This window comes from Canis lupus, chromosome X (assembly GCF_011100685.1).
Source record: "Canis lupus familiaris isolate Mischka breed German Shepherd chromosome X, alternate assembly UU_Cfam_GSD_1.0, whole genome shotgun sequence".
NCBI lineage: Eukaryota > Metazoa > Chordata > Mammalia > Carnivora > Canidae > Canis > Canis lupus.
In genome coordinates, this window is record NC_049260.1 from 45,301,897 (window position 1) to 45,318,071 (window position 16,175).

The 16,175-nt window shown below is 48.5% G+C and overlaps 1 protein-coding gene across 1 annotated transcript in view; it reads right to left on the reverse strand.

Annotated features, from left to right (window-relative positions):
• Window positions 1-10,296, reverse strand: part of KDM5C (lysine demethylase 5C) — a 29,988-nt gene extending 19,692 nt beyond the window's left edge. Inside the window, 8 exon segments of the mRNA NM_001048032.1 lie at window positions 165-323; window positions 1,346-1,527; window positions 1,638-1,761; window positions 2,524-2,658; window positions 3,186-3,356; window positions 3,662-3,784; window positions 6,044-6,121; window positions 10,139-10,296. Coding sequence (NP_001041497.1) covers window positions 165-323; window positions 1,346-1,527; window positions 1,638-1,761; window positions 2,524-2,658; window positions 3,186-3,356; window positions 3,662-3,784; window positions 6,044-6,121; window positions 10,139-10,288 — 1,122 coding nt within the window. The 5' untranslated portion in view covers window positions 10,289-10,296.
• Between the last annotated feature and the right edge of the window lie 5,879 nt (window positions 10,297-16,175).

A 16,175-nucleotide genomic window follows, 5' to 3' on the forward strand; every position in this document is an offset into this window, starting at 1 on the left:
CTAGGTCTCCTCTTCTCTCTCCCCAAACTCTGCCCAGCCTGGCCTCCCCAGGGTTCTAAAACATTGAATTGTGGCTGAGCTAGGAAGTTTGTCAATAAGGCCTGATGAAGGAAGGCAAGAATACCCTATGAGGCAGACGTGAAGTGAGGCTGGGAGGGCCTTACCGCCATGACACACTTTGGGCACCGCCAGACACCCTTGGGAATCTCAGGCAGAGGAGGCAGCAGGCAGAAGATGTGGTAGTTGTCATCACAGCCATCACACAGCAGAAGCTTGTCATCCTCATCTCCTCGGGAACACATCCGGCACACATATGACTCAATCTGCCAGGAAAAGGAGGCAACGGTTCATCAAAGCCCTGTCCTCCAGACAGCACCCTAGTCCACAGAGCTCTCCATTAGAAACCCACCGTGCCTGCTGGCTAGATCATTCACAGCTCTGTTACAGGCTAATCGTGCTAGTTTTGGAGTTTAACTATATGCACATACCATCTCCCCCCAAAAAACTGGTAGAGCTGTGAGAGCAGTCTTTATCATTCAGTCATGAAATCTCCCATTTTTATTAATTCAGTAAACACTGAGCACTTACATGTTCAACACTGTGCTGGACTCTGAAATACAGCAATGAATAAGACATGACATCTGCCTTCTAAAGGCACATGGTATTCCAGAGACATATATTCATAAAAATTAAAGGGTAGTGTGGAAACTGCCACTATCAGTCTATAGAGGGTACCAGGGGAGCCTAGAGAAGGGAGCACTCAAATCAGCTGGAGATAAGGAGAATAGCTTTGAGGAATGACTTCACTGAAAAGGTGATACCTGACAATGACATTTGAAACTGACTAAAACCTGCAGGCAAACTAAAGTCTGGCTATGGGGGAGAGCACAGGGAAACTCTTCCAGGTAGAAGAGATAGCAGGTACAAAGGGATGGGGGAAAGAGAGCATGGTGCATCTCAGGGGAAAAAATGAACATACCTATAAGTAGTTCAGTGTGGCTATAGCAGAGGAGTGAGGTGGGCAGTGCTGGGGAATGAGGCTAGAGGTCAGCAGGGACTGGATCATGCATGATAATGAGGAGCTTAGCCTTTATCCTGAAGCAATGGAGGGAGCCTCCTTCTCTGGACCCTTCCAGCACTTCATGTTGACAGCACTTGATCACCCTTTCTCGTCCTTTGTTCCATGTGAGTTGGCCTTGGTTCCCCAATTAAGTGAGCTACCTGAGGGCAGGGCCCACCAGGCCCACTTTTCTGCTTAATGCAACCTGGTCCAGAGCCATGCTGGGGAAATGCTCGCTGAAGGGATGAGAAGCAGAGCATTAGGAAGTCAGGGCTGGGTCCTTACAAACTGGGCATTGCTGTGGTTCCTCCGCAGTCTCATGGTCATCTTGGTGCACGGCTCTGGGCTGTGACTCAGCTCCTCCTTGCTCTCCAGGAAGGTCTTAGGTGAGGTTGACTCCACCTTCACATCCCCGCCTGACTCCTCCTTCACCACTACGGTGGGGGGACACTCAGGCCCTTCCTTATCTGGGAGAGGGAAGAGTGGCTCTAAAGTACAGGTCTAGAACAGTCAGGGCCCCGCCTCCTCTCCCCAGGTGAGGCCATCCTTCACACTGCCCCAGCCTGTCAGGCCTCACCTTTCTTCCGCAATGTCTTATCCTTGGCCATGAGGCCCAGGCCCATCATCTTGGGGCCTGCCCCATAGATCTGCAGCTTCTTCAGCTCCGGATTCTTTTCAATGTCTTCCTCCGTGGGTTCCGGCTGGGAGGGGAAAAAAAGGAAATGAATTAAGTCTTCTATCTGAGGCAAACTGCTCCAACCTAAAAGAATGATAGCTTGGACTATATATTGCTTGAGCTCATGCCAGGAGTCAGAAGCAGGCCGGCTGCTTTTTGGAGACTAGGGTTAAGTGAGCTCCCCCATTAGCTCTCTCTTGGAAAGAAATTAAGGTGGAATTTCAGCTTTCCCAACTGTAAAATGAGAATATTAAGTCCTACCTTCCAAGGAGGTTCACAAAGGGGCTTGGGGAGAACACAGAGAGAGAAATCTAACAGTGTCTGGCACTACCAGTAGATGGCAGTGACTAATATTACCTACTATACAACATGCTCCGGTGAGCCCAGGGACAATGTCCATCTTGTTCCTTCTTGTATCCCCCAGTGCCTAGAACAATACCTGGCACATAAGCTGCTGCCTCAAGCTAGGATAGAGGTATGAGGGAAAAGAGCTCTAGCCCTAGGAGCAGAGTGAGTCTGGAAAGAACAAGACAGGTAAGAAAAAAAGGCAGACACAGAAAAAGACAGTGAATGAGCAGATCAAGACACAGCTCAGAAGTTCAGCTGAGAGTGAAGGAGAAAGATCAAGAAACCGGGGTGGGGGGGGGTGGGGGGGGGGGCACACCACTGCTCGGAACTCAGGAAAATAGAGTGAAGGGAGAGTAAAACAGGGAACAGAACTCTGGTCAGAACTTTGTGGACTCCCATCACCACCCCCAAAGCTCTAAGTTAGAAGTGGAGTACTCACATCAGGCTGCAGCCTCTTGGCCCGCCGGCCATAGCTATTGAACTTGGAAGGCTGGACAGACTGTCGAAGGGGGATACTGTGGGGTTTGTACTCCTTGTCCTTTTCCTCATTATCAAATGGACGTGTGTTGCACTGCTGGGGACAAGTGACGAGTAAGGGTCAGGGAACGGGGCCCCGGCCACCATCAGTGACTCCTCTCTATCCTTACCTGATGGCAAACAAAGTTGTGGAGCTGCACCTGCCTGACCCGCAACAACAGGCCCTGTTCCACTGGTCGTTATCAACGACACCAGCACACACTTTGAGAATTCTTCTCTTACCTTTGCTTATGTCATTCCACTTTCAAACCACCTCCCACAACCACCTCCCTAACTAAATCAGATGCCATTTTTTCCCAGACCTCTCCAGCCCAAAATGTCTCTCCCTCCTATTCCTTTATCAGTTAAAACCTTGTCACATATTGGATAGTAGGCTCATTCTGTGGGCGACCCCAAGACGTGTGACCCTGGGCAGTATGGGAAGAGTATAAGCATCACTAGAAAAGGGTAGAGTCTAGCTCCCAGGTCTCCAGCCCACTGAACCAGTTCCATTAAGAGCAAGTATGAGAAATCTGCATCTGGTGTGGGGGAAAGCCTTCTTCCACCCCAGCCTGGCATCCTTACCACCAGGTTGGCTCCAGACTGGTACATCTCATAGGGGTAAACGATGCGTTCATAGTGGGAGCGTAGCAGGGAGCCTATGTTTTTGCCTGGTGGGTAGTTGAGGCGCTGGGCCACCCGGGCCCACCGACGGTCTTTGCAGATGGCTTCATAGCCACCTTCCTCCACCACGATCTGCAGGGACAAGCAGGAAGGGATGTGGATGTGCTGTGTGTATGTACATAAGGGAGTAGGCCTGCAGAAAGGGTGATGAGGACAACTCCAGCCCCTTACCTCACTGGGGGCTAACCCCTCCTCCTACCACCACCGATCAGATTCAGATTGCAGTAAGAGATGCCAAGAAGTTCTGGTGACACATGTGTTACCAGACTGTGCCCCTTCCACTGCAGCCTAGAGATCTAATATCCAAACCAAGGGAGTCCCCAGAGTATCAAGGATATTAAGGGGTAGGGAGGGTTTTGAGAAAAACCTTTTCTTACTTTGCTGAGGCTGTAGAGGTCCAAGATCCGCCGTTCTACATTGGGAATCTTTAAGGAGGAGCCCTGGATTTCCCAGAATTTGGCAATCTGGTCCAAGTAGTTCAGCTTCACTCTTGTTTGGGCCTGGAAAAGAAATGGCTCAAAGAGGCTGGCCTCCCCCTCCACCTGACCCCTGTCTTCTGGCCTAATTTTAGAAGAGTTGAAAGGGCATACAGAGCAGCTCACCATCCAGGGTTTCTCCCATGAAATGGGTCCCAAAGTGTAGGCAGTGCTTAGCCCACCTCTCTCATCTCTGCCACCGTCAATAGGAAAAGCCCAACAGAGAAGGTCACGGCACAAGGCCAAAGCTTTACATACACACCCTCTCAATCTCTGTCAGGGTTGTGTATCATCATCTCTTCTACAGAGAGCCTCTGTTGCCTTAAGTCAAACAGCAGGTACCAAGAGACCCAAATGTCAAGTAAGTTTTAGCCGTTCCCTGCTGATTTGCTGTATAGCCTTGAACAAATTGGTTCTACTCTCTGGATCTCCATCTACTGATTATAAAAGGAAAATAAAATAATTGCCCAGTCCACTTACCCCAGAAGGGTGGACTTACAAGAAAAACAATGGAGGCCTTCTGGAATATCCAAAACTACATCTAAGTTCTTGGCATGTTTCAGAGATTGAAGGCTCCAAAAGAGCACATTTACCTCTTCTTATGCACCACCAAACTTGTCCCGTGGGGGCTTGATGGTTGAGAGTATATGCTGGAGGCAGACTGGCCTGAAGAACTAAGATAGTGTACCAAAGCGGCGCTGGGACCTGGCCAAACCAGGACTTGCTGAGGGCCAAGGATCCTGGGAACAAGGCATGTACCATGCTTCCCTGAAATTTCAGTGGCCCAAGAAAGACTCTCCAAAGCCCCAAGTCTAGAAACACCTTGCACTGGTCGGAGGGCCTGATTCTAGGGAGAACTAGAGTCCTTACCATTCTCCACCTTGCTTGGATCCTATTAGAGGAATAGAAACAGTTCTATTTCATAGATGGGGAAAACTAAGGTCTGTTTGTAGAAATAAACAAACTATGGCTCTTTAGCTATGAGAACCTGGAAGAGGCCAGGAACTCTACTCCCTCCACTTTAACCACTTAGCTTTCTAATCTTGGCCTCATCCTTGCTCTTCCTCATCATTAGCCAGCACAGTACCTCTAAAAAATCCTACTCTTGTCCCATACTAGGTAACATCATATAGCACTTAGCTGTACCTTCACAGACCTAGTCAGATGCATTTCTTTTTTTTTTTTTTTTTTCAGATCCATTTCTTTAAGGAACTTATAACCCCTTCATGAGAGGACTTTTGGTCTGACCAGGACAGCATACAGACAGACTCTAGAATAGTGGTTCTCAATGAGGAGAACAATTTTGCCCCCTACTCCCACCACAGGAGACATTTAGCAATGCCTGGAGATATTTTTGGTTGCTGTAACTGGGAAAAGATATTACTGGCATCTAACAGGTAGAAGTCGGAGTGCTGACAAATATCCTACAATATATCGGACAGTCCCCCCACAACAAAAAATTATCTGGGCCAAGATGTCAATAGTGTCAAGGCTGAGGAACTGTGGTCTAGAAACAAGTAAGGCTTTAGGTCATGGGTTTCCAGTTGGCCCTAATACGCCCTCTCCCCAGGACATCTAGTAAGGTTTGTGGATATATAACAATGACTGAATAGTGGTAGCAAACTTGTAAACTACATCTTCTGTGGGAAACTCCAGGATCCTCCCTGGAACTGGCTTCAAAGCACCCACTCTCATTACCCCCAGGGCATTCTCAAGCCCTTAGTGGAGAACTTCCCCTATCCATGCAAAGGGCCTGGACTTCCTGTACAGAACAAAAGGGAGAGGGAAAAGCCTGTCTGCCTAACCCCTGTTCAAATTTATAACCACTCTAGCCTCAATACAGACCAGTTCTTGTGTTGTTTCTGCCTATCCACCTCATGTCCCACCTTATCAAGCCCCATAGAAGGAAGCACAGTGCTGTGGATGAATTGGATAATGAGGCCACACTCAGCTGGCCAAGAAAGAAAGGGCTCAGCCAACCCATTTCCCTTTTGTTGACTCAGGTATGGTACATTAGCCGACAGGAGTCTCAGAAGTAGCAAACCTTTAGGGAAACGGAGATACCCAGTCTTTGAGCTATCAGACTGGAGATGCTAAATGCTCCTGCTCTTGGTTATATACAGAGCTCTAAAGCTTCCTCCATGACCTCCATGCAACTTCACAGAAGAGAGAATAAAGGCCAAGTCGGGTAAAGTACCTTAGCCTGAGAAGGAATGAGGGAAGTGGGATCAGAGCTCAGGTATTCATTCGCCCAATCCCGCCATCAGCTGCTAGTCTTCTCACCTCTAGTTCATTCAGCCTCTGGATTCGGGGTGTAAACCTGAAGTTGTCCACTTCTACAGCAAAGGGTGGCTGCCAGTCCTGGGGGAGGGGGGGGGAGTTACAGAGGGGAAAGGGAGTTGGGTTATTCCAGCAGAGTGTAAGACCAGAGGGTACCACAAGCGGCTCAGTATCCCATTCGTGCCTCCCCAGACCTCTGGCCACCCGACTCTTTAACCTGGCAAACACCCAACCCACTACCCACTGCCCAGGATTCACGACAGGGCCCTAGCAGCCCCTCAAGTCCATACTCAATGCCCTAAGCACATGTCCTGGAAAATTTCTCCCAAGTCCTTCTCAACAGTACAGTGCCTAGATTTCAAGAAATAGAGATAGGGGACCCAAAACAGTTGACCCCAAACTCTCCCTACATCAACATTAACTCCTTATTCCCCAGGCATGTGCTATAGAACACAGGCTAGAACTACTGGTGAGCACAAAGGATCTGGAGTCAGAAGACTTTGGTTCATGTTCTAGCTCTACTACTTATGAGCTATGGGATTTTTACCTTTCTGGGCCGGTTTTCTCATGTAAGGCAGGAATATGAACACTTGCCCTGGCTTCCTCATAAGACTGATATGGAAAATTAAACTGGTTTTCAAATGAAAATGAAAATGTTATCCCCAAAGGAATTGTCCTTAAGACTTGATATTTTAAGCTGACCCCACCACCTAATACACATGCACAGCAGCTCAGCTCCGATCCTAGCAGGATTTAAAGGTTCGGGCCTTTAACGTCTGTTCTCTCACTTTAAAGGGCCTGAGACAGACACTGCAGGGAAAAGCAAGAATCTGCATCACTCACCCAGTCTGGAAGGTTTCCTGTGGGTCCTCTCTCAAACACCTGCCCAGTACAGGAAGAGGCAGGGGGTGGGGGGTGGGGGGGACAGGGGAGATAAGTGATGGAATACCCAACTGTGGTGGCCAATGGGAGAATTTGGAGAGGAAGGAAGTCAGGGAAAGATAATGAAAAGGGTGGGGAGGGTGACTCTGTCCTGCCAAGTTTAAGCTTGTTGTGTCCTACCCAAAGGGTGGCTATGGGGAGCCCCTCACTGATGGCCTCCCCAAACCTTGCACAGTCCTCTCCTCCCCAGAGCCTCAGCTCCTGGGGAGTGGTAAAAAGAACCTTGAGTAACCCATTCATTTTATGAATGGGGAAAATGAGGCCCAGAGAAGAAATGCGGTTTCTCCAACATCACATGCTGATTTAGTGGCGGAGCCAAGACTAGAACCCATGTCTTCTGACCTCCAGTCCAAGGCTCTTTGCACTACACCAGGATACCAGTGTTCGTACACGCACACACATGCATACATATGGAAGTGGGAGGTAGTAAAAAAAAAAAAAAAAAAAAAAAAAAAAAAAAAAAACCTGTCGGCCTCTTCTGCACACTTTCTTTTAGAACAGAGGCCAGAGGACTCTCACTTGCATGCACATATAGTCCCCTCAACCCCTCAGCTGAGAGAGGTTTGCAGCAAACACCTGGGGCTCAGTGAAGCACGGGCAAATTAAAAAAAAAAAAGGAGAGAGATAGAGACAGGGAGAGAGAAGACTAAAATGGTATGTCTCATGCCCAGACAAGCGCCCCATGTCCTCTTGCCAGCCATCAGTAGGGCAGTCCCCTTAGTACAGGTAGAAAGGGATTCAACCTCAAAACTCCAGGCACCCTTCTTTTTTTGCTGAATCGAGTTCTATATAAGTACAGCATCAAGCAACCTGACAGGAAATGGCAAAACTGAATCCTAGAGAAGGAGCTGTGGGTGCAACAGATAGGTGTGGAAGGTCCAGCAAACCTCCCTGCCCTGTTCTCCATGGGACCTATGAGCTCCCTCATCCTGCCTTTGTCTCATACACCTGTGTGCCAAACACACCGGTATTATCAGGATGGTGATTAAAAAGTTGGCTACGTGATACAGGAAGCAAGGCCCTTCCAAGATCCCCTGGGTCTACTCCGGGTACCAACATTCTCCTCCTACCCATCTTCCCCAAGACTAGCAGTCAACCATCTAGCAACTCAAAACCCAAATCACCCTTCCCTTAGGCAAACCTCCAATTTCCAAGCACCCACCCATACAAGGTTCCCACTGTGGGCCCAAGCACAACTTGGGTGAGTGCTTCAAATTCCAGCCAAAAGGCCTGGCTGCCTAAAGGTGGCGTAGGAGCAGCCCTACAGGAGGAAAAAAAAAACAAAACAAAACAAAAAAAACTGAACAAAACCAAAGAGACCAGGTTTCCAGGACTGGAGGAAAAGAAAATACACTATTGGGGTAAAGAGGAGAGGAGAAGCATAACAAAAGATGGCCCCTTGCAGGTCACGCGGGGGGGGGGGGGGGTTCCCCCCCTCTCTCCCCCTCTCCCTCTTTCTCTCTCTCTCTCTCTCTCTCTCTCACACACACACACACACACACACACACACACACGTGTCACTTTTTCCCTTCCCGGTCCCCTAAGGAAGGGTAACACCTGCACGAGGCCAGCCTGCCCGTAAGTTCAAGGCAGAAAAATAGAAATACAGGCCTCAGCCACCCCCTGTGTCAGATATACTTCTTTCCCACAGGCATGCTGGACCACTCCAGGGAGTGCCTCCTTGAGGCTGCCCAGGACTCCAACCTCTCCTTTCTGCTTAGTGCCTTCCTGACTTCTAACTACCTAATGCCACTCATTCACCATGAACAAGGATACCTTAGAGATCAGTGGCCAGGCTCCAACTAGGAAAAAATTGGTTTACGCAACACCTCCCAAAAGATCCATTTGAAACTAGCCTAGATCTGTGGCTGAACACCAGAAAACACCAAGTTGGATAAGGAGGCCTGTGGTGCCCTCCTCAGGTGGCAGTCAGGCTTCCTATCCCTTTTCAGACGGGAGACGCCCACTCAAAAACACCCTGTTCCAAACTCAATTCCTGCCTTTGGAATCCCAAGTGGCGACTGAGCAACACACATCATCATTTCTCCTCCATGCCAGCAAGGTGGCAGCCTATCCTAGCCCTTGGGGGACTTCTTGCAGCCTGAAGCCAGGCCTAAGAACAAAGATATGCCCTTTGTCATTGACCTCTGGGAATCGAGTGTTCCAAAGGAGACAGACTTCCATAGCTCCATTCTGTTTTTGGAAGTCCAAGAATACCCTTTTGTCTGGGACCTGCTATATCCTGGGACAGAACACCATACAAATCTGAGAAGGACCCATACCAAGCTGCCAAGCTGACTGGTCCAAGCCTATCCGTAGAAGTCAAGGCTGGGGGGTGATACGCAGGGAAGGATATTGCCTTCCACTAGGAAAAGAAGGGGACAATTCCCTAAACCTATCTCAGGGGAGCCAGAGAGAACGTTCCCAGAGATTGATTTCCTGACTGATCTGCCAGGACCTTATCATAGATGGATTGGTCTGGCAGGGTGTGAGTAAATATGAATCAACCCACATAGAAGCAAACCAATGACCACATCAAACACCTTCGCAGTCACAATAATTACCACTTACCTAGCACCTACTACACAGACTCTACCTAGTTTAATCCAATTTTCAAAATAACCATTCACGGGACTCATTTCACAGGCTCAGAGAAGTTAGGTTATTTCTCCAAGGTCACACAGCTGGTAAGCTGCACAGAATTTTGAACTCAGGTCTGTCTCCATTTACACCTGTGGTCTTTCCACTACACCACACTGCCTGCCTTAAGGGAAGCGATGACAATAAACGGAAAGATGGCCTTATTCAGTGCAGCCTTGACCTGGGTGGTCCAGGGTAACTAAGAGATGTGCAGGTACTTCTCTGAACGCTCCTCGGCCCACTCGGCATCCCTTTTTTGAACCTTACCAAGAATGAACCTAAAAGTCGGAGTGGGAGTGAGGGTGGGTATCTGACCCCAGATCCCTTGAGGGCTTCATACCACGAGAGGACCCTAGCCCCATCACCCTTTCTCCGACCCACCGCCACATCCACAGCAGTCCCAGCAATCCCGTTTCCCCACACCTCGAGATGCCCTCCGCCCCAGAATTCTCAGCCAGCTACCCTAGCTCTTCATCCCCGGCCTCGCCTGCGGCGACCACAGACCCCGGGCCTTACCGCGGGTGGGCGGATCTTGCAAATGCCGGACTTCTCGGCGATGGGCCTTATTTTCGCGATGTAGCCTAGAGGGTCTCGGAACTCGGCCCAGCTAGGCTCGAACACCGGGCACTCCGGCGGCGGCAGGAAGTCGTCGGATCCCGGCTCCATGGTGGGCCCTAGAACTGGAGGGCTCGGACCACCCTTAAGGACTCATGGCGGACGCCGCTGTATGAAGCCGAGGCACTGCTCGGGGACTAGGCCCTACGCGGGGCGGCCGCCGCCCGCCGAGGGCTTTGGGGGGCGTGTAGCTGCTGCGCTCCGAGAGGCTCAGGCTGGCGCTACTGCTACCGCCTCTTCGTCCTGCTCTGTTCCTTCCAAACTCTGCCGCTGCCTCCCAACTACTGTAGCCTTCAACACGACAGTTACCTCCTTGCCGCCGCGGCCTTCACCGCCGCCGCCGCCATCTTGGTTTGTCAGCGTCTCCCCCCCCTCCTCACCACAACAAACCGGATCCTTCCGCGGTGTGTCCCTCCGAGCCTCGTGTACGTTGCGTGAGGCCAAGCCCTAGGAAACTTTCATCCCGTGGGGACTGAGCTGAATCTGCAAGTGTGGGTTCCCTATTTGGAAGCGGGAACTCAAAAGTACCTCCCAGACTGAGAGCAAGTAGTCCACCTCGGCGGCGGAGGAGCAATATTGTAATTAAACCGCCGGGTCCTTTTTCCGGATGGACCGGCGGCGCACGTTTAAAGGCCAGTGGTGCGCATGCGCGCTACGAATTCAGACCGGAAGAGGAGCTGGCGTTGGTGGGTGGTGGGCCCAAACTGGCTCCCCCTCTATGACCTCAGCTCTGGCCCGAGCCCCGCCCCAACATTTTCTTCTTCAGGGTCCTTCCGGTGTGGGCCAAAGAAGGCGGCTTTGGGTGCTTGAATACGAGGGATCCCTTATTCTGACAAACAGGTTGGGAAAGACATAGGGAGTTCCCAGCTCTAGGCACTGACACCTCTGAAAGAAGGAGAGCAAGATGCTGCTCACCCCCTGGGGATTATGGATTTTGGGAATGCTGGGTCCCAGGGAAAGGAAGGAAATATTTATTTCATCCAAGGTTATGTGTAGAAGCCTCTCAGAGATGGGGCTTCCATTCATACCCCCCAACGAGTCATTGTCAGTCAGCATTTTAATGAACACTTTCAACTGTTCTGTATGCACTTTTATTGTGTTCACATTTGTGGAATGTACTATAAAACATGCTCGAGTGTATATATATTTTAACTGTTGGGTGTTTAGCAACAGCATATTCATCTATCGCCTACTAGTGCCTACTGTATGGAACATATACCATTTGTGAGCCTACAGTGTACTTATCAAACATCTGTGTACATGGGTTGTATTTTTTGTGTATAACACCTGTCATATGCATTTGAGTACCTATTATGTATGCATCTACTCCTATTGTGTGCGTGACCATTGAGCGGTTTCTGAATAGGTTTATTGCAACTACTTTGAATATCAAACCAGCACTTTGCCCACACATCAGGCATCTCCTGCATTTGAGGATATTTTTCATTGGTTGTGGGACTATTGCACACAGGGTGAACACCTACTACGCACATATTAGAGTACTTGTGTACGTGCTGATTAAATGCTTAATTTGTGCCCCCCCTCCCCCGCATCAGACTGAATTTCTTAAGGGCAGGAACCATGTGGCTTTATATGTCCTTAGCACTTGGCATGGTAAGCAGTAAATGTTGAGTAAACAAAAGAAAAATGAGTATATATTTTTGAGTATCCTTAGTATATATTGACTGAAAATAATATATGCTCTTTGCAAAGACTTCCTGTGTATAATAAGCATCTGTTACAAGCTTAAATATGTTTGAAGCAGGAACAGTTAACTGTACCATGTCCCAGTTAGGTACATCATTCTACCTGCTTCAGGGCTGAGCTGAAGACATCCTGATAGAGCAGCACACACCACTAGGAGCTCACACTGTAGGATCAGATAGGCCTAATTATTTTAATTATTATTAATCTTTGCAATTTCCCTTAACCTTTGTCCTGGGAAAGATGTAGGTCAACTTAACCATTCTGTAGATGAGGAACTAAATTCTAGAAAGATTAAACAACTTGTCTACTGTTACATGGGAAGTTGCTAAACTCCTGGTCAAATGCTCTTCCTATCATTTGCTCTCACTAGGAATAGGACAGGCAGAAGGGTGAGGAGAATGCAGAAGGTGGGAAATATGTCAAATTCTAGGCTGAAGGAAGTTCAGCCTTTCCATCTAGATGCAGCTCAGCAAAGGGCAAAGAACATAAATCAGGAGTCAGGAGACCAGGTTCAGGACCTCAGTTCAGCCCACATGCCTGAGGTCCTGAGCCCAGACACCACCCCCAGCATCCTGGAAGGGCGAATGGAAATTGCACAGAATCTTTAAAGCCAGTGAGATCTAATTCATTCATTCATGAATATTTATTAAATTCCTCTTATGTACCAGGCACTTTTCTGGGCTCTGGGAATATAATAGTGACCAAGATGGATAGGGGCCCTGCTTTCCTGAAGCTAGCATTCACCAACAGAGGTCTGCCGGATACTTCTTCTCCCTTAGCCTTGATTTTCTCATTTATCCAATGAAGCTCTATAATCCCTTCCTCACAGAGTAGTTATGAAAATTAGAGATAATGATAACTGCCATTCATCAAGGGCCTAGTGCCATGAAATAGGTATAGTTATCCATGTTCTGCACATAAGTGGGCTGAAGCTCAGGTAAGTATAAACTTATCATGTCATATGTAAGTGGCAGAGCTGGTATTCAAACCCAGACCTGTCTGCCTGTAAAAGTCTCAGATGGTGCCCTCTACCCCCACCCTGCAGCCCCAGTAAGGTGCTCAGGAAACGGGTTCCTTGCCCAACCCTCTGGTCTTGCTGGAGATCAATCCGCATCTGGCCACTGCAGAGTTAAGATTTGGGAAGCACCAGGGAGCTCACCCTGGGCCTCACCCACCCACCTGGTAGAGAAAGTCTGGCGCAGAGCTGGTGCAAAGCAGTGATTGAGCTCTCCACCACACACCCCATCCATGTTTTCTGAATGGACAGGATCAGAATGACTTTGTACCTTACTTTTTTGATTTGTAAAATAGGATCCCTTTTAGTTCTGATGTGGGTATGAGCTATGAGTTCTGACTCCTGAAGAGCTCTGGAATCCATCCTCTCCTTCCCTTGCCATTGTCTAACCTATTCCCCAGAGAGCCATTTCCTATCTCTAGCCTGTATTATTAAAAGAGCCTCCTCAAGGTATTAAGGTATCTGTGTGAATTCATGGATATATACGCACAAAAAACAATAAAACATATTCAAAATAATGACAATTCCAGATGAATTATGACAGTGGATTATAACTCATTGAAGAGTGGAATAAAAATCCATGACTTCACACTGATATACATAAATAAAATGAGGGAAAGGGAAAGCTTTTCTTTCAAGGAAGGATGGAGTAAGTAGATCCTCAATAGATGCTCAGACTTTTTCCAAGTAAAAAAGTAAACTCTTAATTAAAACATAGCTATAACACTGAAATCTTGGCCCAAATCTTGGTTCTTAAATGCCATTCTCTACTAAAAAGAACCAGGGCTCCTTGGAAAAAGTGGCTGATTCCAAGACTAGGGCAAGGAAAGTACATGACGGGGCTGGAGCATCTTGTAGTGCCAGAAAACAAGGAAGTGCTCAAAAAAAGGTGGAGACCTGCCAAAAGTACACAGCAGCCAGCTCCCGGAGGGCCTCCTGCTGGCCAGATCTGGGGCATTTTGAACATCATAATAAAGAATGATACTAATGTGTTATAACCCATTGAATACTATAGACAATCAAGAGTCCACAAGGATATAAACAAATACTTGTAGAAGAAGGGAAAGTTCTCCCTTAGAGTGGAAAGCCAACTAATCCATGTCAAAAGAATGATGGCATTTGAAAATCACCACTTGGCAACCTGGAGAATCATCAGTGAATACTCAAACTGGTGGGTGCAAGTTTGAGGAGAACGGGATATTTATATGATGTCGATGTAGCTCTCCACAAGATGCTCATTTATTACAAAGAGGAAAACAGTAACTGTGCAATGGGGACACTAGGTCTAGTTCAATGTGTCACCGGGTCTTACTTAGGTCCTCATGAGGCTCAGGTGAAAAAACGTATTGGCAACAGAGGAATGAGGGTATGCTGCCTGCCAGCCACTGTGCTTCAGGATATGCCAGGCCTACCACCTGGGCTTCCCTCTCTCATTCCTTCCTCACTATGCCACTAACACATCACACACTCACACCCCTCCAGGCGTTTGTATACACTGTTCCCTCTGACAGATGCCCTTCCTTATCAGGGTAATTCCTATTCACCTTTGAAGACTCGGCTAAAGGGGCAGTTCCTTCCTTGCCTGCCCATCACCCACCCCAAGCTGGGTTTTCCCTCTTCTTTGCACCCCCTCATCCATGCTGTGCTCCCTTCTGGGCCTGTACTTGTTATACCACATGGACATTATCCCCGCCAGGCTGTTCACTCCTGAAGGTCTTGTTCTGCTCTAATATGGTAGCCACTATCCACACGTGGCTATTTATATTTAAATTTAAAAACTCAGGTCCTATGTTGCTGTAGCCACATTTCAAGTGCCCAAGAGCCACATGTGCTAGGGGGTATTGTACTGGACAGTGCAAATACAGGACATTTCCATCATCACATAAAGACTTATTGGACAATGCTAGTCTAGGACAAAGAATGCTGTGAGAGTCTAGGACCTTTGTCTTTTGTTGTGTGTTGTCTGTTGCCATCTACATTCCCAAAGAGATTGGCAGTAGAACCTTTGATAGCCGGACAGCCACTGGGCTTCTTGTCTTCAGGCCCTCAAACAAATGGGGAGGTGAGGAGCAGAATTACCCCTCCACAGTCTGGATGGTGAGGCTCCGGGGAGTGGGGGTGGGAGGGTGAGGGTGCAGGGTCAGGAACAGCCCAGTGCTGATGCTGCAATGAGGAGGGAACAGGAGAACATAGGCAAGAGCTGAAGGAGGCATGAAGAGGTCCCAGGGGGCCCAGAAGCTTGGGACACAGGTTGCACCAATCAGTAAATCAACCAATTCAAAGGTACCTGACTCTAGAAAGAACTATATATTCATTTGAATCAACAAAATTTCAGCGTCATCTGTGCTGGGCAATGCTCTGGACAGCGATGATTCAGACCATCGTCGCTCTTGAGCCACTTATATGGCCTGGTGGGGGAGAAAGATAACGAAAGATCTCAGAGGATGTAATCAAGGGCCCATTTTGTGAGGGATGGGTTTTTTAAAGCCCATCTCACAAGAATGAGAAACTCTTCATCAGGGATGTTGGGGGGAGCCCCTTTGGTGGGGGTGCAGGGAGGCACAGGTAAAATACAGAACTGGGAAATTACACACAGGCCTTCTCAGGGAACAGTGAGTGGGTGGTCAAAGTGTGAGTGAGGAAAGAGGATGAGGAGATCAATTGGGGCCCTGCGGTGGAGGACCTCCAATGTCAAGACAAGGAGTTTGCATTAGTTTCTGTAGGTGGCAGAGAACAGCTTACTGTGTGTCCGGCAGGAGGGAAGCATTTCACATGCATCTATTATCAGTTTCCCTACAAGATTATTATCCCTGTCTTACAAGTGAAAGACCCAGCTCAGAAGGGCTAGGTAACTTGCCAAAGGCAACATAGTCGGATATGTGACTGAGCCTGGATTTGAGTGCAAAAGGCTCAGCCTTGGGGAGACAAAACCGGCATCTGGCATCACCTTGAAGGTGGGAGAAGGGGGAGCAACCAAAGGCAGTCCAGCTTGGCCCACCAGGGAAGAAACCAACCAAAAAAAATACTTATTGGATTTCATTCTGGCACCTCTGTATCTAAGCTCTTCAAAAGCTCAGAGTGGGTCCCCGAGGAGGCATCAAGTGGCTAGACAGTCCCAGCTGCTTCTTCCATTCGAATGTGCAGGCAAAGAGGCAAACTGAGCCACTGTCCAAGCTGCTAAAGAGTGGGGCCATCCAAACCATTCCCTAGAAGGCA